Below are 26,435 nucleotides of genomic sequence, written 5' to 3'. Positions count from 1 at the left end.
AGCAATATATGACTCAAGAGGGGGGCCTTAAAAGTCCGGGTCTCGCAAAAAAGACTGAAAAGAAGAAGAACGAATTAAAAAAAGGAGCAAGTAGTGCGGAGAGCTCTAAAAGTGAAACAACAATAGAAAGTGAGCAAGATCACAATAACTCTGAAGAGCTTGCCCTAGACTTACAGGACACACAGCCCCCTACAAAGTCAGAAATGAACGCAATGCTACTAAGGATGGAAAATGTCATAAGGACAGAGATCAATAAGGTGAGAGTAGACCTTGGAGGACTCAGGGAAAGAGTTGTAGAGACGGAAAGGAGATTAGAGGAACAGGATCAAGAAATAAACTCCCTGAAAGGGCAGGTAAAGGCCCTGACCGAGAGCCAAAGAGTAGCGGCTTATAGGATAGAGGACCAGGAGAACCGCAACAGGCGACAGAACCTTAGAATCAGAGCGATAGTAGAAGAAAAGGATGAAGACCTCAGGGATATCATGAATACAATTTTTTGCCCCTTACTTGAGAGACCAGCAGAATCGAAGCCCCTCAAAATCGAAAGAGTGCACCGAGTGGGGAACCCCCAACAGATAGATAGATACGGACCAAGGGATGTGGTCGTCCGATTCAGGAATTACGTTGATAAAGCAGAAATCTGGGGAAGGCTTAGGGGGAAACCCCCCCTGAGATATAGAGAGACTGACTTACAAATATTTTCCGATCTATCTAAAGAAACACTGGCAAGGAGAAGACACCTGAAACCACTCTTAGAGTTGATGCGGGCACAAAATATAAAGTACCAATGGGGTTTCCCGGCATGCCTTATAGGCATTAAGGGAGGTAAAACGGCACGACTAAGATATCCGGAAGAATTGAATGAATTCTGCTCTAAAATGCATCTAACAACCCCCGACTTATTGGCCTGGGTAGATTAGTTGGGTTCTGAATTGCCTGGAACTCCAAGACGATGGATCGGGGGGGGGGGGAGTTAGGGGAGCCAATGGAGTGCCCGAGCACCACCACGAAAGAGGAGCTGAGGGTGAAGGCGAGGAATCGCCCTACCGAGGCTGGTAGGCCAAGAATAGGCCAGGGGGGGAGAGGGAGGGGGGATGGGATGGAGGGGGGGGGGTGGGAATCGGGAGAGGAGCTGGGGGGGGAGGGAGGGGGACCATCTGATCGACTCCACAAGAAACTATCTCAAACGCTTTAAAAAAAAAAAAAAAAGTTATATGACAGATATTAAGTTTCTCTCATACAACGTAAAAGGACTAAATTCTCATATTAAGAGACATAAAATTCTATGCGAATTAACACAGTATAAAACAGATATTGCCTATCTACAAGAGACCCATATTACCTTGGAGTCCAATATAAAGTTGTACTCACCAGAATACCCGGTATGGTATTACGGGGATACAATTTCATCGCGATCCCGTGGGGTCGCCATTGGATTCGCTAGTAGAGTCCGATTCACATTGGTGGACAGACAGACAGACCCTGAGGGGAGATTCCTGTTCTTGAAAATAAAACTAGGAGGGGAGGTCTATACCCTGGCAAATGTGTATGCCCCCAATGTGAACTCGTTTAAATATATTAGTAAAATTATGAGAAAATTAAAAGAATTTGAAGAGGGTCATGTAGTATTGATGGGAGATTTCAATTTCTGCATGTGCCCAAGCCTTGACAGTACGTCCTGTGTGCAGGGGACAAATCGTGAGCATCTAAAGATACTGATAAGACAAATGATACAAAATCAAATGGTGGAGGTATGGTGGATCCTCAATCCCAAGGCCCGCGACTACATGTTTTTCTCACCTGTACATGGGACGTACTCGAGGATCGACTATGTCCTCATCGACCATAGACTTCTGGAGAGTGTGATAGAAGTAAGGTGTGAGATCATGACGCTATCTGACCACGCTCCTATAACCATGAAAATAAAAACTTCTATACAAAAAGATACACCACCAGAATGGAGATTGGATGAGAGTCTGTTGGGGGATGAGGAGGTAGTCGAGAGGGTACAGAAAGAACTGGAACGCTATTTTCAGGAGAACGATAAGGAGGGTATCTCAAGAGCATCCCTCTGGGATGCCCATAAAGCCTATATAAGAGGAATTTTTATTGCAGAAGGGGCAAGGAAAAATAAAACAAGAACAAGTAAATTAAAAACACTAAGGGAGGAGATATATAGGCTGGAACAGGAACATAAATCACAGGGGCAAAAGAGGGAAATACTTCATAAGCTAAGTATAAGAAGAGACGAATATAGAGCTCTGGCGGAACAAGAAACTAAGAAATATATAGACAGGACAGAGAGAGAAAGATATGTCTGGGGAAACAAACCTAGTAAAAACTTGGCCAAAATGGTAAGAAAAAAGAAAACCAGGAATTTTATTGAAAAAATCAGGAATAGGAATGGTGACTTAGTTCACGCGACAAATAAAATAGCAGAAGTCTTTCAAAGCTACTATGAAGAATCAGGGAAGTATTACAGCTAGCCAATCTCCCGAAATTAGAAGAGGATGATTCTATAACGGAGCAGGAAATAAGCGAGGTCCTGAAAAACACTCCTAAGGGGAAAAGTCCCGGGCCAGATGGCTTTACGTCTGCTTATTTACAAAAGTTTAGCACCATCTTAATCCCCAGACTTTGTCAATACTTTAATGGTCTAGGAATAGACTACGAGATGAGATGAGTAGAGAGGCATTAACAGCAACGATCACAGTGATTAAAAAAGAGGGAAAGGATAATACGATTTGCTCAGGTTATCGACCGATCTCACTCCTGAACGTAGATACTAAACTGTATGCAAAAATTTTGGCTGAACGAACGAACGAATGAAGGGAGTGATGACAGCCATTGTCCACCCAGACCAGGTAGGTTTTATTCCTGGGAGGGAGGGAAAAGACAATGGTGTGAGGGCGCTCCTCCTCCTCGAGCAGATTAAAGAAAGAGGGACCCCCGGTCTATTCCTGTCGGTTGATGCTGAGCAAGCTTTCGACAGGGTAGACTGGGGGTTCTTGATACAAACTCTAGAATCTATAGGAATAGGCCCAAGGATGATAAGGAGGATTAAAACCCTATATTACCATCCCTGCGCAAGGATCAAAATTAACGGTTCTCTTTCCGCACCCTTTGAGATGAAAAATGGGACTAGGCAGGGATGCCCCCTGTCCACCCTCCTCTTTGTCCTATCATTGGAACCCCTTTTGGCAATGGTCCGACAAAACCCAGAAATTTATGGAGTAGAAGTAGGTGAAGATGAGCACAAACTGTCAGCCTTCGCAGATGACATATTATTTTTCATAAGCAGCCCAAGAGTCACTCTCCCGAAGTTAATAGATACCTTAAAACAATATGGCGAGGTCTCAAATTTCAAAATGAATACAACAAAGACGGAGATCCTGAATATTAATATTCATAAAGAAGAACTATATCTGCGGAAGAAATACAATTTCTCGTGGCAAAGAGAGATAAAGTACCTGGGTATAAAAATGGCAAATACTCTTAAGAAAATATATAGAATAAACTTTATCCCCCTTCTCGACTAAATAAAAAGAGAAATTAAAACCATATATAATAGACCAATCTCGTGGTTTGGGAGGATAAATGTGGTAAAAATGGTTCTTATCCCCAAAATTTTATATAAATTTCAAATGGTCCCAATTTATCTGCCACCGTCATATATCAAAATAATTAACTCCCTTATAATGAAATATATTTAGAACAATAAAAAACATAGAGTCTCTGCGCAAATTCTAAAACGGACCAAAAAAAAAGGTGGTTTGGCTGTACCCGATATCAGATTGTATTACAACGCTTCGGTCCTCACACGGGTTATAGAATGGGCTAAAGAGTCCCAGGATAAAAGGTGGATAAGTATTGAATGCACATTAGCGAGGGCACAGTTAGAGAGATTAATTTGGAACCCCCCACATTGTAGAACCCTACACACGTCAACACATGCAATTACACATAATGCTTTAAGGATTTGGGATAGATTACACAAACAATTAAAAACTAAATTTAATTCACCCCTTATAGACTTGAAAGAAAATGAATATTTTGCACCCGGGACAAAAGAGGTAGGCGGTAAGTGGATTAAAAATAGAACACAGTTAAAAGACATAATATCAAAGGGCAAAATTATGACTCTTCACGAAATTAAATTTAGGATTGAAATTGGGGCGCTCGACGAGTGGAGATACCTTCAGTTGGTGTCATTCGTCAAGCGCCTCCCACACCCTTTGAGGTCACGAGAGGAGTACACTATACTGGAACAAATGTGCAGTACCGAAAGCTCAAAAGGTAATATTTCCAAAGTATATAAATATTTGCAGAAAATAGATGAGTCGGATACGCTAAACTACATACAAAAATGGGAGAGAGATCTAAGGGTTCCAAGGGGGAAGACGACCATAGGGAGAATTCTTAATTTGACCCATACTTCGGCGGTTGATGTAAGAACCGCCGAGATGAACTTCAAATGTCTGACAGGATGGTACGCTACCCCAGATAAAATTGGTAAATTCAGAGTAGGAGAGTCAGAGGAATGCTGGAGAGGATGTGTGGCAAGAGGAACGATGGCCCACCTGTGGTGGGACTGCATAAAAATCAAAATGTTCTGGGGAAAAGTTTTGGCCCTAATAAAAGAGATAACTAAAAAAGAAGTGGAAGACAACCCATGGGTAGTCCTCTTTCATGGGGGAGATACACCAGTGAACGAATATAGGGGATCGCTGATTCCGCATTTGCTGAATTCTGCGAAACGATTGATACCCCTAAAATGGAGAAATTCGGAATGCCCGCAAATATGGGAGTGGATTGACTCCGTAGAGGGTACATATAGAAGGGAGAAAGTAAAATACGGTGCGGAAAAAAACAAGGCAGGGAACAAGGATATTTGGGAAACATGGACTGAATTTAAAAAGTCTTGGAGATACGCAGAAAATATGAGAGTGGAATAAGAATGCAGTAGTATAGGAAATAAAAACACTAGGTGGAGTCGTGAGATGGTCTGGGGGGGGGGGGGATGGGCAGTTGGGGGGGGAGGTGGAGGGGGGGGATAATGGTGGGGTTTTGCGCTATTGTGCCACGTTGTGATAACTCGTTGGACTCTGTACTCATGATGAATGATCTAGCCCGATTTAACTGTTAAAGGGTAGAAAGAAGTCATGTGTGGAAAAAAAAAAGGTACTATATATAAAAGCAGAACAACAAATATATAAACAAGTAAAAATTACCACAAATGATGCTAAACCTGAAGTAGAGACGGAATTATGAATAAAATCATGAGCAGGTCTCTTGCTGTGGTTATGTCTGACGTGGCAAAGAAAAAAAAAAAGAAGAAAAAAAAAAAAGAAATGAGGCATCAATGTAAATGGGCCCCTAAGTAAAAGTGTAAACCTAATTTTTTACTTGCACTGGTAAAGGCGACAAATGGGTTTTCCTGGCTTGATAACTGTATGTCAACATTTTAATGCCGATCAGAAGCCTATCTCCAGTCAGAGACTTTGGAATATGATCATGTATACTAGAGGTCCGAATCTCATGTTTGTGCAAAGACCCAGGTCCTTCACATCTCTTGCCATACTTTTTACATTGGTGTTCTCAGTCCCCCCTTTCAATTACAGTCCCTCTTCTCATCACAGACCCCTAACCCCCCTTACATCACAGCTCTTTTAAAGCAATCCCACCTGACCTTACAGTCCCCCCTGCTCATCACATTCCACCCTCCACAGCAGTATCCTCAGTCCCCCGTTACATCACAGTAACACCTCTCTACCTGCATACCTTACATCACATTCCCCACCTTCGCATAGCCCCCCTTGCATTCACAGCCCCCCTTTTTTAGTAATACTTTACACAGCAGGGCAAAAGGTAGGTGGTGCAGCAGGTCTAGACAGAGGGCTGAAGCTGTCTACTTTTTCATGTTAACCGCCCTGCATCCTAGCAACCAGTCACCTGTTTGTTAACTTGAAAAGTTGAGCACCTACCACCCTCTGCCCAGACCTGCCCTGCTTTTTACCCTCTGCCCAGTTAGGTTGATGGCAGTGGGGGGAGAACACCACCCAAAAGAGGACACCCAGCCTGCTAAATGGGATTGGCTGCCTTCACTTGTTTCAGACCGCACTCCGCCATTCAGTGATGCCTGATGTATGCAGTGATTTAAACAGTAAGTTCAGTAAAAAAAAAAAAAAAAAAAGGGCACAATACCATACAATGTAATCCCTTTTATTATATATAGTTTGGTTACAATTTTCATAACTGTATTACAAAAAGACACATTTTTGATTGGTTGGCTTAAGAAAGCCTGCTGTTTTTTCTCCTGCTTTAATTATAAATAATGATCTCCCCATTAAGTCCAACCTGAGTGAGTTTTAAGGCCACCGACTGTTTGTGAGGTCACAATATGTCATTTAACCACTTGCCAAGCAGGCCAATTCTGACATTTCTCTCCTACATGTAAAAATCCATTTTTTTTTTTTTTTTTTTTTTTTTTTAGAAAATTACATAGAACCCCCAAAACAGCAGGTTTTAACCACTTGCCGCCCGCCAATGACAGATTGACGTCGGCAAAGTGGTTGTAGAATCCTGACTGGACGTCATATGACGTCCTCAGGATTCTATGCCGCTGCGCGCCCCCGGGGGCGCGCATCGCGGCGATCGTTCTTGCGGGGTGTCAGTCTGACACCCTGCAACACCGATCTCGGTAAAGAGTCTCTCACGGAGACTCTTTACCATGTGATCAGCCGTGTCGAATCACGGCTGATCACGATGTAAACAGGAAGAGCCGTTGATGGCGCTTCCTCACTCGCGTCTGACAGACGCGAGTAGAGGAGAGCCGATCGGCGGCTCTCCTGACAGGGGGGGTTCGCGCTGATTGTTTATCAGCGCAGCCCCCCCTCGGATCGCCACATGGACCACCAGGGATGCCCACCCTGGACCACCAGGGAAGGGCAGATGAAAAAAAAAAAGCTGAAAAAAAAAAAAAAAAGAAGAAAAAAAAAAAAAAAAAAAAAAAAAAAAAAAAAGGCTGAAAAAAAAAAAAAAAAAAAGCATTTAAAAAAAAAAAAAGATGCCAAATGGGCACTGATTGGCAACATAGGTAAATCAGTGTCGTCCCAGTGTCCATCAGTGCCACCCCACATTGTCCATCAGTGCCACCCCACAGTGCCCATCCATGCCCAGTGCCCACCTATCAGTGCCCATCTGTGCCACCCATAAGTAGCCATCAGTGCCGCCCATGAGTGCCCATCAGTGCCGCCCATGAGTGCCCATCAGTGCCGCCTATGTGTGCCCATCAGTGCCGCCTATGTGTGCCCATCAGTGCCGCCTATGTGTGCCCATCAGTGCCGCATACAAGCGCCGCCAATCAGTGCCACCTCATCTGTGCCCGTCAGTACTACCTCATCGATGTCCATCAGTGCCATCTCATTGGTGCCCATCAGTGCCGCCATATCAGTGCCCGTAATTGAAAGAGAAAACTTACTTATTTACAAAAAAATTAACAGAAAAAAATAAAAACGTATTTTTTTTAAAAAAAAATCAGTCTTTTTTTAGTTGTTGCGCAAAAAAAAATCGCAGAGGTGATCAAATACCACCAAAAGAAAGCTCTATTTGTGGGAAAAAAAGGACGCCAATTTTGTTTGGGTACAGTGTAGCATGACCGCGCAATTGCCATTCAAAGTGCGACAGTGCTGAAAGCTGAAAATTGGCTTGGGCGGGAAGGTGTATACGTGCCCTGTATGGAAGTGGTTAAAAAAAAAAAAAAAAGAAAAAAAAAAGTTTCCTGCTTTGAAAAAGAAAAACAGTTAAGTTAGCCCAATTTTTTTACATTATGTGAAAGAGATGAAGTTACGCTGAGTAAATAGATGACTAACATGTTACGCTTCAAAATTGCACACGCTCGTAGAATGGCGCCAAACTTCGGTACTTAAAAATCCCCATAAGCGACGCTTTAAATTGTTTTACTGGTTACATGATTTGAGTTACAGAGAAGATCTAGACTTATTGCTCTCGCTCTAACGTTCGCCGCAACACCTCACATATGTGGTTTGAACACAGTTTTCATATGTGGGCAGGACTTATGTACGCGTTCACTTCTGCGTGCAAGCACACAGGGACACATAAAAAATGTATTGTTAATTTTACTTAACATTTTTTAGTTTGACACTAAAAAAAAATCATTTTGATCGCTTTTATTCCTATTACAAGGAATGTAAACATTCCTTGTAATAGGAATATGGTATGACAGGACCTCTTTACAGTGAGATATGGGGTCAATAAGACCTCACATCTCACCTCTCTAGGCTGGGAGGCAGCCGAGGCGGCGCAGTTTTTTTTTTTTTATTTGGAGGCCGGGCATGACGTCATAACATCGCGCCCAGACTCCTATGACGATCATAGAGACTCCGGCGACCATCTGGTCCAGAAGGGGGGGACATACCCTCTCGCCGCCCGTAAGAACGATCAAGTGACTGACCAGCCACTATGATCATTTTTATGGTGTAGGAAATCGCCAGCTGAAAATGCCGATATCTATCTGAATGATGCCTGTAGCGGCAGACCATATACCCCCACAAATCCGAGGACGTCATATAACGGCCAGCCGTCGGCAAGTAGTTAACTTGGCTGTTTGAAGGTACTTTTAGATCTGATCTTCAGCATACATGACACCCCCCGACCGCCCCACCCCCCGACCTCTTGGCAGAGGGAATAACATCCTTTTTAGTATTTTGCTATTACTGGACTTGTTGCAAAAGCTGGTCTTACGCAAGAGTCCTTGCATTTAGCCAAGAGAATCAATGTTTATTTCATTTGCATTCTTACAGTTTAGTTTTTCCGATTAATTAGATTGTCTTAACTGACACAGCATAAAAATATGATCTATAGTGTTTGCTTCTAGCATATTGCTGTTTAGTTCATCTTGAACCAAATTTAAACCTAGATTGCTTCTTTGTTTCATTTTCTTTCAGGTGAACACTGTGGATTACAAAACTGCACAATTGGCACAAGATGAAGTAAGAATTAACTCAAAATCTTCAACTATGAAAGTAAAAAATAGAACGGTCTTGTGTTAAACAAAAATTAGTGTTCTGCATTTTTATTACTGGGGTTTTCAGTTCAGATTTAACACGTAGTTGCTACCGTATGCATTGAAGTGCATGGGGGGGGGGGGGGGAACTATGTTGTCCATAGTAGCCAATTTAGTTTTATCTCCTTGAATAACCTGCAAAAGAAGATTAAAGAGATGATGTGATTGATAATGTGAGAAAGTTGTGTCATCTTCCCGACTGTACTGCGGTAGGTGTATTTGGCAGGTCAAACAGTTCCCAAGTATGTATATTATCTGTGGTTCTAAAAATGTATTTATTTTTAAATAACATGTTTTACTTACTCTGTGCAGTGAATTTTGCACAGAACAGCCCAATCCTCTTGTTTTGGGTCCCCCACCAGCGGCCTGGAGAGCCCCCAATAGCAAGCCTCTTCCTATGGGGGCACACAAGCAGACTCACTCCTGAGCCACGCTCTTGTAAATGGTCATTTGTCTATTCACACACAGAGCGTGGTTCAACCCCACCCACTGCTGTCTCCTCATTGGCTCACTGGCTGTGATTGAGCTAATGGCTCTTGCTGCTCTGCGAGTCAATGAGGAGAGAGAGACCCGCTGCTCTCATGCACTTCACTGGATTCAGATTGGGCTCAGGCAAGTATAAGGGGGTGACATTAGAATTGGACTGCATTGGGGTAAGAAAATCTTCTGCGATCAAAACCACTTTAATAAGTTTACAGCACATTTGTATGTACTAAATGCTTCTGCCTGTTGTCCTTAATTTGTATGTTAAGATGCATACTTTTATTTTTTTACAGGAAATAGCCCGCTGGTTAATGGAAAAAGAGGAGAAATCTTATAAGAAATCTAAAGGGCGTGAAAAAGAAAGGAGAAGGGCAGATGAACAGGAGGTAAGTGTAAATCTCTAGAATTATAAGATGGAAGCAGAAATGAAGACAAATGTTATGTACCTGTTAAAAATATTGGCGCTTTCAGAAGTTGGCAGCCAGGCTTGTGTAAACGGATATTTGTCAAACATAGAATTTTCCATTTGATTGCAGAGCTGTTCAAAGGGATGTTTGAATGCAAAATGCACCTTTTTGCAGGAAAATGTGTTTAACATGCTTTCGCTGCAATCCAAATACACCTCCATAGGACCTGCTCTATCTGGGAAGAAACCGCAAAAAGCAAGTCAAACAGCCTCTGAACTTATTTACAGTACTCTGCTGAAGTAGTTGGAAATCTGCCGTGGAATGTGCAACCTTTTTAACTTTCAGTAAGGCAAGAGAAGAAACAAAATCAATTGACAGAACTCTTAAGAACATATTGTGCCCTGTGACAGTTTCTCCCACACCGAACACTTGCAATGTAAGCAGGAGGAGTGGGCTCTGCAAGGGCCCTGTAATTTCATCATTGAGGTCACAATGTAAATGACTTGGGGTAAATGTATATAATATAGCAAATGAATAAATACTGATTCGCTCGTATTAACTCATGTGCAATGTGAATTGTACATATACAATCAAGCAAAAAACCTAGTGAGAAAACTCTTAATATGTATGCAGGGGCGGACTGACCATTGAGGCACTCGGGCACTGCCCGAGGACCCCATGCCACTAGGGGGCCCCATCAGGGTTGCCAGGCTCAGTAAAACCAGGGACAGTATGTAAAAATCTGTGTTTTTTTTTTTTTTTTTTTACATCTGTCCCTGATATGTCCAAAACCGACATGCTTTTGATGTGAAAAGCCCGAGATTTTATCTGCATTGCCTCTGTACTGCCTCTTGGCTTGGTGGCCACCTGTAAGCCCGGGGGCCCCATGAGTTGTCAGTCCGCCCCTGTATATATGTGAGTAGATCATGAATTTTTATTTTTTTATTTTTTTCACTCTATTTCATATAATATAGCAATAAATCAGAATGCATACATAATAAGAACACAGTAACACAGTTTTAAACTTGCAAAGTCACAAGCTTATGCATGTATTCATATTTAAACTGGTCTTTTAGTTGTAATCATAGCATGCTTTTTATTTCAGCTAAATACACCTGAACACGTTCGACTACGGTCAAAGGATGAACATCACCGCTCCAAAAGTGACAAACCATACAGGTATAGGAACATAATTTAGATTAGTTTGCATTATGTGCAGTATAAAATGGAAAACACATTTACGTCCATTTTCTGTCCATTGTAAGTAGGGCCGAAACAACTATCGATCGATCGACAACTAATCGATTATGAAAATAATCAATTACAATTGTCATAATCGATTAGTCGGCCAGTAACATAATGGGGTTAAAAAAACAAAAATTAGCCCTTTAACCCCATTATGTTACTAAACATCTCAGGCCTGGGGTCACACCTCTTTTTGGTGCTTTTGGCAGAAACACACTACAGTTCATTTACATGTTTTCCTATGGGACACATTCACATCCATGATTTTTTTTCAACTGCTGCGTATTTGGAAAGGGCAAGGACTTTTTAACGCAAAGCGGTGCTATTTTTTATTTTTTTTGGTTCAATATACTTCAATGGAGAAGCTGCAGAAAAGCATGTAATGTGTTCTTGCGGCAATTTGTGTTTTGTAATCTGCCCAACAACAAATTGGGCCAAAAACATTTAAAATGCTATTTATTTATTTATTAGTGCTGTCAGTTAAACGCGTTATTAACGGCGTTAACACAAACCCATGTTAACGCCGTCAATTTTTTTTATCGCGCGATTAACGAGGCGGCGTTCGGGGGTTATACCGGGATGATGCCTGCGGCCGCAGGCATCATCCCAGTACCGTTGTTTAGAGCGGGCGATCGGCTATCCAAACATAACAACCGATGCGGCTAAAAGCCGCTCGGTTGTTATGCCGGAGGGGACATCCCCCCCCTCCCGCCGCCTTTCGCCGCTCTGACCGGGCCTCCCGTCCCACCGGGAGACCCGATCCTCCATCCGCCACGTTCTGTGTTCAGGCGGAGACTGACACTAAGCCGTAAACGGCTTTGATTCAGTCTCCGCATTGAAACCACGGAAGCGGCGTCATGACGTCACTTCCGGGTTTCTCGGCTGCCAATGGCGCCGGATTTAAAAAAGTACACCGTATTCAGAATCGCCGTTTTCGGCGATCTGAATACTTTGAAGTGCAAAGGATGGCTCGGAGGTCTTTTAGACCCCGATCCCTCCATAAAGAGTACCTGTCACCACCTATTGCTGTCACAAGGGATGTTTACATTCCTTGTGACAGCAATAAAAGTGATCAAAATGTAAAAAAATAAAAAAACACAATTTAATATTATAAAAAAAAATAAAATAAATAAGAAAACAAAAAAAAAGGGTGAACCTCCTTAATCGCGCGATTAATCGTGAGTTAACTATGACATTAATGCGATTAATCGCGATTAGAAATTATATATATATATATATATATATATATATATATATATATATATATATATATATATATATATACATACATACATACATACATACATACATACATACATACATACATACATACATACATACATACATACATACATATAATCGATTATAAAAATAATCGTTAGTTGTAAGGCTAGGTTCACGCATGTCCGGTGCAAATTTCCCCTCCGTTTTCACTGCGAATTTCCAAAGCAGCTGATCAGCTGTGTTTTTTTAGAGCCGGCAGGGACCGGCGTCTTTAATAATGACTGGTTCTTAAGGATCAGGTCAGGAAGCCGGTCGCCGCATCCTTAACGGATGACGCACCAGCTGATGGGGTTCCCCGACGATAACTGAATGTAAAAGAAAACCATTGCTGGTTCCGTTCCCACCCTGAACCATACCAGGACACATGCCCTGAACCATACCAGGACACATGCCCTAAACCATGGGACAAGGGCCTCTTCCCCACAACCCTGGTTGGTGGTTGTGGGCGTCTGCGGGCAGGGCGCTTATTGCAATCCGGAAGCACCCTTTAACAGAGGGGGCCTCCAGATCCCAGGCCCCCCCCCCCATGTGATTGAGTATAGAGTACCCCTACTCATTCACCAACAAAAAACTTAAAATAAATAAAAACACAGACAGTTTCTGACAATTCCTTTATTAAAAAAAAAAAAAAGGCGTGATCAGTGGTCAGCGCTGCTTGGTAGTGCCTTCCTCCCCCTCTTAGAAAGAAGAAGAGAAAAGAAAGAAAGAAAGGGAAACAAAAGGGGGGGGGGGGTGGCAGGGAAATCGGGAAAACAGGAAGTCACTCAGGATGTACTAGCAGCCCAAGAGAGGCTTGATACCTTCAAAAGCAGGGGTCACAAATAAGCTACCAGAGGTATAATCAGACCAGCTGAGTCACCTCATAGGGGTGCAGGAGACCAAAACTAAGGACTATTCCGGCTGGTTTCAAGGGGGATACCTGCCTCCTCGAGGTGGGGAAGGGACCTAGTACCTAAACAAGAATGTATATACATCCTGCCATCCAGAGATTCAAGTGAGCAAACATTAACAAACACGAGAAACCTTGACCCTGCCGGGTAGAGTGGTACCGCAGAGGGGTAAGGTCTGAGGAGCCTAGAGCGGCATCCCCCCAGGGGAACCAGGCAGCCCCGACGGGACATCACTAAAGGCTTAACAGTGCAAACCAATAACACTTTGACACATCCATATATTAATACGATAACACCCGAACAGTCTCCATGCCTGCCACCCAGACTCTGCTGGATCCAGGGAAGAGGGGGCCCCCCGAGAGCCCGCCAACATTCCGGTGACAATCGCTTCAATTTCCAAAGTTGAGGAAGGTTATAGAGCCTTACATCTCTGTACCTCACTGGGTTACTATAATCCAAAAGGGCCAGCGAGAACGGGTTAAGGAGCCCCTCCGACTCCATAACATCTGGAGTGGCAGTCCCTCACATCCACCACTAGTCGTGGACGTAAGGGATGGAGTCCACCACCTTCAGAAGGACCCTTAACTGTCATAACATCAAATACAACACTGCAAGAAATGACTTGCAGCCTGTAAGAAAGGAACAGACAATGCATAGTTTTGCTAAGCTAAAACAGATACTCATCCCTAAAGCTAATGACCGTGATACAATACATGAGTCTCTAAGCTGAGTGTGCACAGCTTGCAAATACTGGCTGGTGAGTCCAGGTCACCCCACCCCCAAAAATGGGGGGGGGAGTGGGGACATTTTGCTGTCATGGCCGCCGTCTCGACATGCTCCACGCGTGAGGCAACAGCCTTAATCTTCGCTTTTAGATCCGCTGCCGCCGGAGCACTTTTGATGTCCAGGGCCACACTCTGGAGGTCTGCTAGGCACAGGAAGGGAGGAGATCTTGGGAAGGATGAGCCTGCCTGGGAGACCGGAGGGGTATCAGCCGCGGCCGCATAGCCAGCCAAACTACAGTCCGCGGCTTGGGATGCGGCCTGTGAGTCCGTGTGCTGGGTGCAGAGCATCGCTGGTATGTTCCTACTCAGCTGGGTAGACTGATCCAGCTGAGAGCGGGTGGCTGACTGACTCCTGCCTGTCATTCTACTGCTGGTGAGCTCTCTCACTAAGCAACCATCTCGTCCAGATGCCAGGCCACGCCCCTATACTTCTAATATATCCTGCAGGTGTGGTGCACTTCCTGAAAGCGCACCATAACTCCTGCATTCAGAAAATGCACCAAACCCACAGGATATAATAGAAGTCATTAGCTAAACGCAGCAAACCTGCAAGTACAGTACTCTGCACCCGCAGTGTAGGTAAACCGCAGCCCTATGCTATTATGCCCAATTTATTGCTTCTCATTTATCTGGAGATCTCTTCTTTCCTTCTGTTGGCACCACTCTGGTGGCCACTAGCCAGGATAAGAGGTGGAGTGCAGTTGGTATCACTCCACATTAGACAGGACCCATCACTACAGAAGAGTCATCAGCTTATGCAGCTCTTGCTCTCTACTACACCTCTACAGTGCACTCTCTTTTATGCTCTGGAATGGTGGGTCAGCAAGTCCAAACTGCGATCTACCAGTCGACTGTCCGCAATCTACAGGTTGCTGTACCCCACTCTATTGATACGTTGAGTGAGGTAAAACCAGGTAAAAATAAATGGTAAAAAGAAAACGAATGCAGCCATTACATCCCAGGGGCTGGAATGTATTACTTGTTTGTTCTTGGGCTTACAGTGAGGGGGGGGGGGATTTGATTCCCTGCTGATTTTGTACATTTGCCCACTGACAAATGATCAGTCTATAATTTTAATGATGGGGTTAGTTTATCAGTGAGAGACACAATAACAACAAAATAATCCAGAAAAACGCATTTCCAAAACATAATAAATTGATTTGCATTTTAATGAGTGAAATAAGTATTTGATCACCTATCAACCCACACAACCCAGGTGTCTTCTATACAGTTACTGAGCTGAGATTATGAGCACTCTCTTAAAGGGAGTGCTTCTAATCTCAGATTGTTACCTACGGTATATAAAAGACACCTGTCCACGGAAGCAATCAGATTCCAATCTCTCCACCATAGCCAAAACAAAAGAGCTGTCCAAGGATGACGGGGACAAGGTTGTAGACCTACACAAGGCTGGAATGGGCTACAAGACCATCGCCAAGCAGCTTGGTGAGAGGGTGACAGTTGGTGTGATTATTCGCAAGTGGAAGAAACACAAAATAACTGTCAATCTCCCTTTGGCCTGGGGCTCCATGCAAGATCTCCCCTCGTGGAGTTTCAATGATCATGAGAACGGCGAGGAATCAGCCCAGAACTACACGGGAGAATCTTGTCAATGATCTCAAGGCAGCTGGGCCCATAGTCACTAAGAAAACAATTGGTAACACTACGCAATGAAGAACTGAAATCCTGCAGCGCCCGCAAAGTCCCCCTGCCCAAGAAAGCACATGTACAGACCCGTCTGAAGCTTGCTAATAAACATCTGAATGATTCAGAGGAGAACTGGGTGAAAGTGTTGTGGTCAGATGAGACCAAAATCAAGCTCTTTGGCATCAACTATGCGTATGACTGCCCTCGAACATGGAGGTGGAAACATTATGCTTTGGGGGTATTTTTCTGCTAAGGGGACATTTACCATCAAATCCTGGATGAGAACCTCCTTCCCTCAGCCAGGGCATTGAAAATGGGTCATGGATGGGTATTCCAACATGACAATGACCCAAAACACATGGCCAATGCAACAAAGGAAGGTCCTGACGTGGCCTAGCCAGTCTCCAGACCTTGATCCCATAGAGAATATGTGGAGGGAGCTAAAGGTTTGTTTACCAAACGTCAGCCTTAAAATCTTAATGACTTGGAAAGGATCTGCAAAGAGGAGTGGGACAAAATCCCTCCTGAGATGTGTGCAAACCTGGTGGCCAACTACAAGAAACGTCTGTCCTCTGTGATTGTCAACAAGGGTTTTGCCGCCAAGTACTAAATCATGTTTTGCCAAGGGGTCAAATATTTCACTTATTAAAATGCAAATCAATTTTATAACTTTTTTGAAATGCGTTTTTCTGGATTTTTTTTTTTTTTGTTGTTCTGTCTCACTGTTAAAATAAACCTACCATAAAAATTATAGACTGATCAGTTCTCTGTCAGTGGGCAAATGTACAAAATCGGGAGGAAATCAAATACTTTTTTCCCTCACTGTAGATATGCTTTAAGTGTATTCATGCAATACACTGCAACCAGTTTTCTTATTGGCTGTTGTGTTATGCCAAATAGATTCCAAGTTGTTCTGAGTTTGGGCGCTATGCCAGTTTCAGAACTGATTTTTATTTGTTTACCTGCTCTGGAAACGGCCAATAAGTGAATCTAAGCTGGTAGTAGCTGACAGATCATTATCTGTATGTGTGCAAGGGAGTTTGCTACTTTCTTAGGGAAAATCTCTTTAAAATCATATTCTAATATATTTCACATACTCTAGGTTGTCATAATTGTGCAATAATGTATTGTTATGTAAATCCTTGTTTCAAATGTAAACTTGAAATAATGCACATTGTATTCCTTTTTAAACAGGCCTCTCCCTCCCCCTCCAGATGAAGATTGCAATGATGATTATAGTAATGATTACGCAAATCGTAACTCCCACAGCTCTCCCCGTCCCAGCTCAAAGTCTCAGTCCTCCCATAAAGGTATGCGTTAGAAAATCATCTTGAACTTCACTGCCTAAGCTGGGTCTACTTTTAGTTTTTTAATCACTTGCTTACTAGGCACTTATACTCCCTTCCTGCCCAGGCCAATTTTCAGCTTTCAGCTCTCTCACACTTTGAATGACAATTGTGCGGTCATGCAATACTGTACCCAATTTTTTTTTTTTAACCACTTAAGGACCCGCGCACGACTATATACATCCTATTTTTGAAGAGGGATATCTCGGTAACGGCAGCAGCTGCTGCCACAACCGTGATATCCATCTCTTCATGCGCCGGTCCTGTAAACGATAATGCTGGTCTGCGTGGTGGATTTGCCGCAAGATCACCGTTATCGGCGACGGGGGAGAGGGCCCCCTCTCCCGCGCCCTCCGCCGCTCACCGGAGCCGTCGGCAGCGGTGGAGGCGATCAGGTCCTGTCTCCTGCTTGCCGTGGATGCGAGTGAGGGCAAGATGGCCCCCACCCGTCTCCATAGCATAGCAGGGTGGAAGCGACGTCAAAACATCACTTCCGCCCATGCATCTTAAGGGCACATTTTCCTGTTGTCGTTTTTTCAAATGACAATTTTTTTTTTTTTTTTTTGCATTTTAGTCTAAACATGGGATCTAAGGTCTTTTTCACCCCAGATTTCATATTTAAGGGGACCTGTAATTTTTTTCTATTACAAAGAATGTTTACATTCCTTGTAATAGGAATAAAAGTGACCCATTTTTTTTTTTTTTAAACAGTGTAAAAATTTATAAAATTTAAATAAGAAAACAAAAACATTTTTTTTAAAGCGCCCCGTCCCGACGAGCTCGCCCGCATATGAAAACGACGTTCAAACCGCACAAGTGAGGTATCGCCGCGATCGTTGGAGCAAGAGCAATAATTCTAGCCCTAGCCCTCTTCTGAAACTCAAAAGATGCAACCTATAGAATTTTTTAAACGTCGCCTATGGGGATTTTTAAGGCTAATCGTTTGAGGCCATTCCACGAGCGGGCGCTATTTTGAAGCTTGACATGTTGGGTATCATTTTACTCGGCGTAAAATTTTCTTTCACAATATAAAAAAAATTGGGCTAACTTTACTGCTTTATTTTTTTAATTAAAAAAGGTGATTTTTTTTCCCCCCAAAAAATGCGCTTGTAAGACCGCTGCTCCATTTTATTCTCTAGGGTGTTAGAACCCCCAAACATTTTATATATATATATATATATATATACATTATATATATATATATATATATATATATATATATATATATATATATATATATAAATTCTAAGTAATTTTCTAGCAAAAAAAACTGTTTTAATCTTGTAAACACAGAGTATACCATCACACATGTGGGCAGAGCTGATCCGCCCTATAAGCTCACTACGCAAGCTGCGTAGGGCTCCGCAAATTACTCAAGGCCCCACCTCCCCTAGTGGGTGCAGTGGCGGCGCCGGTGGAATGGGAGTCCTTCTCCCAGTGATCGTGGAGGGGAAGAGAGCCACCCGGATGTTTAGAGCTCAGCGCATGTAGGGAACACCGATCACAGTTTTCATTTCAATTGCTGTGTTCCCCGCCGCTCACTGTCAGATACAGTCCCTCCTCCTGGTCCCGGGACTTTGATAGACAGATCACCCGTCCAATCTTGGTGACTGGTGATCTGTTAATCAAAGTTCCCCAGCCAGGGGGTGGGGCTGTATGTGACAATGAGCGGCGGGAACACTGCACTGGAAATAAAAGCTGTTATTGCTGTGTTCCCTGCGCTGATCATCTGGGCGCCTCTCCTTTCCTCCCCTGCACTGGTAGGCTGAATGGTGGGCACAAGGCTGCATTGGCGGGCACAAGACTGCATCATGGGGGGCACTGGGCACAAGGCTGCATTTGGTGTGCACTGGGCACAAGGCTGCATTTGGTGTGCACATGGCTGCATTTGGTGTGCACTGGGCACCAGGCTGCGCTTGATGTGCACATGGCTGCATTTGGTGTGCACTGGGCACAAGGCTGTATGGTGTGCACAGGGCTAATTGTTTACATAGCTCATGGCATCACGCGGGCAGGTAGAGGGCCCCTTAGCAGAATTTTGCTTGGGGCCCCAGGGAGGTCTGGATCGGCACTGCATGTGGGCAATTTTTGATGCGATTTGAGGTTCATAGACCCCAAGATTACACAGGCATTGCTTAACCACTTAAGGACCTTGGCTGTTTTTCAGATTTGGTGTTTACAAGATTAAAATATTTTTTTTTTTTGCTAGAAAAATTACTTAAAACCACAAACATTATATATATATATTTTTTCTAACACCCTAGAGAATAAAATGGCGGTCATTGCAATACTTTTTGTCACACCATATTTGCGCAGCGGTCTTACAAGCGCACTTTTTTTGGGAAAAAGTTCACTTTTTTTAAATAAAAAATCTGGGGTCAAAAAGACTGTCTTTATATCTATCTTTAAAGTACCGACGTATATGTACATGAGCGGGTCCTTAAGTGGTTAAAGTTGCATCAAAATAGCAGCAAAAAAATTGTGGCAAAATCATGTGTCTTTCAGGTTGCACAAGTGTGAAAGGGGCCTTATACGGTTACAAGCATCTAAACAAGGGGGTCTCAAACTGGCGACCCTCTAGCTGTTGTAAAACTACAAGTCCCATCATACCTCTGGCTGTGGGAGTCATGCTTGTAACCGTCCACCTTGCAATGCCTCATGGGACTTGTAGTTTTGCAACAACTGGAGGGCCAGTTTGAGACCTTTTATCTAAACCTATATCCAGCATTGGCCTGGTGTCCATACAGATGTGCAGGTCATACTAGTGGGTCCAAAGGTACTTTCCATCTGTGTAATTTAGATCCATGGAGCCCCTCTTTTTGCCCACGGGCCAATTCCTTGCCTCTGAGGCCCACTGCAGTTGATCCCGCCCCTCTGTATTTTTATTTCATGTTTTTAGTACTGCCACAAAACTGAGGCATGCTGAGGTGGGGGGTTCTACTGCAGGCTGGCTTACATTTTTTCTTATAGCTGTTGTCAAATCCTCCTGTAGGCAGCAGTATAAACTAAGTGTATCTGACTTTCTGTCCCTCAATGGACTCGAAGAAATACATTTTTCAGGAAGTACAAAAATCTCATTATTTTGCAACGTTTTTCAGTCCATGGTAAAATCAATGTCTCTCCTTTTCTGTATCTACAAGGTGCAGTAAGCAGATGCACTGAATTTTTTGATCTGCGATTAATGAAATGCTGTAATTCTGTTATTCTTTCCAGGTTCCCATCACAGACAGTGAGACATGGGTCCATGACCGTGAAGCTTGGAACCTTGCGGAACACCAGTGGAAGCATCAAGGCAGTGTATTCCTCCCATTGTCTTCCCTACATGTGACAAACACTGTGCAGCATTATCTGGTTTCTTTGCAGCTGGCCGAGTTAGTATTGCACAAACATTTTTGCAGCACTGTCAAAGCAAAAGAAAGTGATTGGTCCAGATAACCTGGTCATAGCTTTGAAAGCCCCAGTGAAATATGAATATCCTGTAGAAAAAAATAAAAATACAGCTTGGAAACATTTTCTAGAGATATACACAGTGAGAAGAGTTGACCGATGTAGGTGTAATTTCATGTGACTACTTACTGACTAATCAGTAACTTTACAATTTAAAGCGGGAGTTCACCCAATTATATATTTTTTACTCTTTTCCCCTTAGATGGATGCTCGTTTTGTCTAGGGGAATCGGCTAGTTGTTTTAAAATATGAGCCGTACTTACCGTTTTCGAGATGCATCTTCTCCGTCGCTTCCGGGTATGGGTCTTCGGGAGCGGGCGTTCCTTCTTGATTGACAGTCTTCCAAAAGGCTTCCGACGGTTGCATCCATCGCGTTACTAGTAGCCGAAAGAAGCCGAACGTCGGTGCGGCTCTATACTGCGCCTGCGCACCGACGTTCGGCTTCTTTCGGAAAATCGTGACGCGACGGATGAGACCGTCGGAAGCCTCTCGGAAGACTGTCAATCAAAATAGGAATGCCCAGTCCTGCAGCCCATACCCGGAAGCGGTGGAGAAGATGCATCTCGTAAACGGTAAGTACGGCTCATATTTTAAAACTAGCCGATTCCCCTAGAGAAAACGAGCATTCATCTAAGGGGAAAAAGGGTCATGTGCGGGTGAACCTCCGCTTTAAGGTTGAAGGAAAACTCCAGTCCAGGGTAATCCACATATACATGCATTTAATATCCATAGGAGTGCCCATGCAGTGATGGTTATAGATGAATTGGCCTTGGGTATGCAGGCTTTTGTGTTAGTAGAGGCTGTAAGCTTCAACTCCAGTATGTGAGGGCTACCTCTGTTTTCCTGGATGGGCTTTATTTCCTGATACTGGTTAACTGTTTTTTTTTTTCTCTAAAAAATGCTTTCAAAAACTCTCTAGTGAATTGGCTAATGAAGTTGCCTAATCATTGTTAAATTGTCATTTGACTGGAGTTCTTCTTAGAGGCGATTTGAAGCTCATATATAAAGACTGAAGCAGGGAAAGCAGGAAGTGTTACCTAGAGCAACCAATCAGATTAACTGTTCAGTTTTCAACCTGCACAAGACAAACAATGGCTGGAATCTGGTTGATGCTTGCTGCTAGTAAACTTCAATTTGCACATACTTTTCCATTTGTACCATTTATCCAATGAAGACACACTGCTGATTAAGTGGAATGTTCTTTTTAAGGTAAATCATTTTTTTGCATTGTTAAAAAGAACATGATGCGTGATGTTCCAAAATGTATGAATTCAGTAGTCACTGAGAATATGACAAAGTATGTAACACATTGGTTTCAGCATATCCATCAATGCATGTTTGTGTAGCTGCAAGATAATGACCTATAGTAGAAACTGCTTCCAGTCATGGATCAGCCGCTTGCCTTGGTTTCCTCCTGAAATCTGTAGTTTGCTTACACAATCATGAATTCCCTAGTGTATCTCCTCAGGAAACCACTGCTTGTCACTTCCCGTCAATGCTGTATTATGTTTGTCTTTGTATCCCACTTCCTTTTCTTGAATCCATATCCAGTGTTATGAATTAAAACTGCACAATGTATGTACAGGTAGAAAACGAAATCTAAAGTGCCATTTTTCTATTGTTGATTTTGTACTCTCTTAAGTTTATGTATCCTCCTAGCAGTCAGGTTTTGTGTAAATCTGCAGAAATACCATGTATTTTATATTTTGTATTCATATTTATTCTTAATGTTACAATGTGAGCCAGTCTGGTGTAAGATTTAATATGTATTTTAATAAGCATGTCTCTCTTAGGGTTTGTGATGACTAGATAAACGCGACTGCAGTTTTGCTTTGAAACTTTCTTTTCTTTCAATCTGCCTTTTCGTCATTTAAAGCTGAAGTTTAGGTAGGAATTTTATTGGATAGTTACATTGGTCCAGCTTGAACCAATGTAAGCTTGCATAACATACCTGAGCTATCCCAGTGGAAGCTGCAAAGAATGTGATGGCAACCGTCTGCATAGAAACCACAGTGGGTCACATGCTCGATATTGCTGCCATTCACAGAAGGCCTTGTATTTTTGAGTGAATGCAAGGCATTCTCCGATTTTAAATGATGTGGAGAGGTGGATCAGTAGTGATGTCACAATATCTACCATGTCCAATCAGAGAATGGCTTGTATTCAATGAAAAAATACAAGGTGTTCTGTGAATGACAGCAGTGGGCCTGGAAGGCTTCTGCGATTTGCTGCACTAGGGGTGGCTACTACAGTGATTTGCAGTTTCCACAATAATTGCATACTTGCATTGAGCCAAGCTTGAACCAATGTAACTATGATATACTTAAACTTCAGCCTTAAGGATCCTGTCGTTTCATGAAACTTGACTTTGCAAGTTTTTCACTAGAAACAGATAATCTAGCTTGTTTTATTTGGGACAAATAACCACTAATGTACATCATGTATGACAGGAATAATGGCTTCACCCTTCATACACAGCCTTCAGAATTGTATTATTCTTGTCACAATGTGTTTAGGCCCCTTTCACACATGCCGACAGTATGTCCGTATTTCATCCATCCGTTTTTGGATGAAAAACGGACATGCATTTATCCCTATGGGAGAGCGGGTGTCAGCGGATTAACATCCACTGACACCCGATCTCATCGGTGTCCGCTATGGTCTAATTTTGCAGACGGAGGAAAATCATATTTTTCCATCTGTCTGCGGATCAGGTGAACACGGACATACTGTCGATGTTCATCCGATCCCCCCATAGGGGAAAGCGGAGATCTGACAGGGTGGTCGTGGCACAGTGTGCAGGGACCGCCCTGTCATCTGCCGGCTCAGCGGGGATCAACGGAGCGATCCCAGCTGAGCAAGCGGATGAAACCTGTACCAATCCTCACAGAAAGGGGCCTTTTAGGATCAGGAAAATAAAACAATTTGGCACCCAACACTTGATTTTGTGAGGCATGTTAGACCTAGCATATAAAGACACACATGCTACACAAATGATTAAACATATTTACTACTCAGAGATGTAACAACTTATCTACAATCCTCTCTTTAGTGGGACATTAACTTCAATGTGTTGCGAATGAAGTAATCGCCAACAAATCATTCAATGTCGATACCAAAGTGATTACTCACCTATGTAGCCCTTACCTATGTGACTAATCCAGAATCGAGAGAGATTTTCAGGTGTAATTGGCATTTTATTATTGCAGACGCCAGATTTTCTTCAATCTCAAATGTGTATTGGTTTATTAACCCCCTGCACTGCCCGAATATTGCTGGAAATGTTAGCATGTGACTGGCCTTATCGTGTACAGATATAGTCTAAAAGGAAAATGCAAATGGCAGTGACTGCGCAAAACACAATAACCCATAATGACCATTCCAAGTCCGTTTTGTAATGGTCTAAAGCAGGGATATGCAATTAGCGGACCTCCAGCTGTTGCAAAACTAAAAGTCCCATGAGGCATAGCAAGACTCTGGCAGCCACAAGCATGACACCCAGAGGCAGAGGCATGATGGGATTTGTAGTTTTGCAACAGCTGGAGGTCCGCTAATTGCTTATCCCTGGTCTAAAGAGTAGACTAAAGCCCTGTACACACAATCGGTTTGTCCGATGAAAACAGACCGATGGACCGTTTTCATCGGACAAACTGATCGTGTGTGGGCCCTATCGGTTTGTTTTCCATCGGTGAAAAAAAATAGAACATGTTTTAAAATGTTCCTATGGATAAAAAAACAATCGTCTGTGTGGAAGTCCATCGGTCAAAAATCCACACATGCTCAGAATCAAGTCGACGCACGCTCGGATACATTGAACTTCATTTTTCTCAGCACGTCGTAGTGTTTTACGTCACCGTGTTGGACGCGATCAGATTTTTGACCGGTGTGTAGGCAAGACTGATGAAAGTCAGCTTCATCGGATATTCGATGAAAAAATCCATCGGATTAGATTCCATCAGATATCCGATCGTGTGTACAGGGCTTAAGGCCCCTTTCACACATGGCACCGTTCATCTGTTATTTATCTATCCGTTGATGGATGAAAAATGGACATCAATGCATTCCTAGGGAAAAACAGATGATAAAAGATGATCATCTATTTTAATCCATTTTCATCCGCTTCCGCTTCCGTCAACATCCATTTTTTTGTTTTTTGTTTTTTGAACGGATGAAAGCCCTATTTTTCATCCATTAAAAAACAAATCGGATGTAAATGGCTGAACGGTCCAGTTTGGACTCTGGGACCCAAGTGGTTAAGGACTCTAGCTGGCAGATGTAAAAAACAGATGAAAAAGGAATGAAAAACTGATCAGTTTTTTTTCTTTAAAAAAAAATGTGACTGAACTGATCAATCGGAAGGTCCGCATGTGTGAAAGGGGCCTTAAGTCTGCTTATTATGGATTGTAGCATTGTCACTGCATTTTGTGCTGCCTTTCCAAATAAACCCATTGATGCAAGTTTGTTTGCGCAATTGGCAAAACCATTCATAGCAGACTTTGCAATAAAATGCAACATCTCCATTATGTATAATTGTGGAATTAGGCCCGGACAAAAAAACGGGTAAAATATAGATGGCTTCTGCTAACAGCACCTAGCTGATGTTGTGATCCTTTTGGCAAGATCCTGGTAATGCTATAGATCTCAAATCTCTGCATGAGCCTCTTCTCAAGAGGTTTGGGATAGTCTGCATTCTGCAACCCTATAGTGCAGAAGCGTTTTTTTTTTTCTTTAATGATAATTTTACATAGATGATACAATAGCTGGATCCTGCATTTTAGTGGAACGTCCACATTAGGGAATGGGCATAATATAAAGTGATTTTTTTTGTTAATGTTCACAACATCCTGGAAATATGATCTCAGGGCATTAAATGTGACCTGTAATGATGCTGGCAATGTATTTTGTATTCGAAAGAGATTTGTATACTTTATGTAGATTAACTTTTTTATATTTAATGTCAGTACCCTTTTTTCTTTTTTTTTTTTTCTTTTTTTTAAGTTGATTTTTTTTTTTATAGCAATAGGTTTGACTTTGGTGTATTAGAAGTTATGAAATTAGGAAAATTAGCTTTCTACTTGTGGGTAGTCGGGAAGTAGATTTTCTCTTTGAAAGTGTAAGTCTATGATTACATATTTTCATATGAGTCCGATAATGAACTGTAAAAAATGATTGCACTGAAATTATATAGCTGACTTTTAATGGTGGTATAAAGGGATTTGCACTCTAAAACCTCAATTCAACATAAAGAAAAACAACCTCTGCTAGTGGGTTTGATTTCCAAACTGTTCCATTGCTGAGCAGGTCTTTATCCTGAACATCATTCTTTCACACCTATGCACCAGCAGCACATTTCATCCCTGTGTTTCATTCAACATTGTTTAATAGCGAGAGCAGACAAAGGTGCATAGTTTGCACCAAGTTCTTTTTAAAGAGAAAGTATAATGGTTTGGGGTAAAAAAAATTTAGTTCAAGTGTAAGAGGTTTTTAAACTTTTGGGTTCTATCAATTGAACGCTGCAGAAAGTTATACAGTGCTTGGAAATGCTGAAAACAAAACTAGAGCTCCACCTGCTGGCTGAAAAGAAGTCTACATAATATTAAAGCATAGCTGACGTTGTTAAAAACAATTTCTGCTTTAGGTAGGTTTTTGTTTTGTTTTTTTGCTAGAAAAAGCTTTGTGTGTGTCCCTTGCCAACGCACGTGTAATGATGCAAAGTGCAAATGGTGCACAAGTAAATAAATGCTGATTAGATTATATAATAAAGACAGGGGGAAAATAGTCCAATTATGTCCATAAAGGGTTAACACACTTCTTGC

General features: G+C 42.5%; 1 protein-coding gene across 3 annotated transcripts in view; it reads left to right on the top strand.

The window, feature by feature from the left end:
- Positions 1-20,680, top strand: part of CCDC50 (coiled-coil domain containing 50) — a 90,603-nt gene extending 69,923 nt beyond the window's left edge. For 2 of the 3 annotated variants that reach the window (XM_040349560.1, XM_040349562.1), the window contains 5 exons: positions 8,967-9,011; positions 9,862-9,954; positions 11,081-11,154; positions 17,021-17,136; positions 20,386-20,680. In XM_040349560.1, coding sequence (XP_040205494.1) covers positions 8,967-9,011; positions 9,862-9,954; positions 11,081-11,154; positions 17,021-17,136; positions 20,386-20,405 — 348 coding nt within the window. In that variant the 3' untranslated portion in view covers positions 20,406-20,680. Of the gene's footprint in view, positions 1-8,966; positions 9,012-9,861; positions 9,955-10,104; positions 10,616-11,080; positions 11,155-17,020; positions 17,137-20,385 lie in introns of those variants that run through there. The other variant, XM_040349561.1, reaches the window with a different exon arrangement.
- The last annotated feature ends 5,755 nt before the right edge of the window (positions 20,681-26,435 follow it).

The sequence above is a fragment of the Rana temporaria genome, chromosome 4, assembly GCF_905171775.1.
Source record: "Rana temporaria chromosome 4, aRanTem1.1, whole genome shotgun sequence".
Classification (NCBI taxonomy): Eukaryota; Metazoa; Chordata; class Amphibia; order Anura; family Ranidae; genus Rana; species Rana temporaria.
Note: the sequence above shows the minus strand (reverse complement) of the source record. Positions and strands in the feature narration are given on the sequence as shown.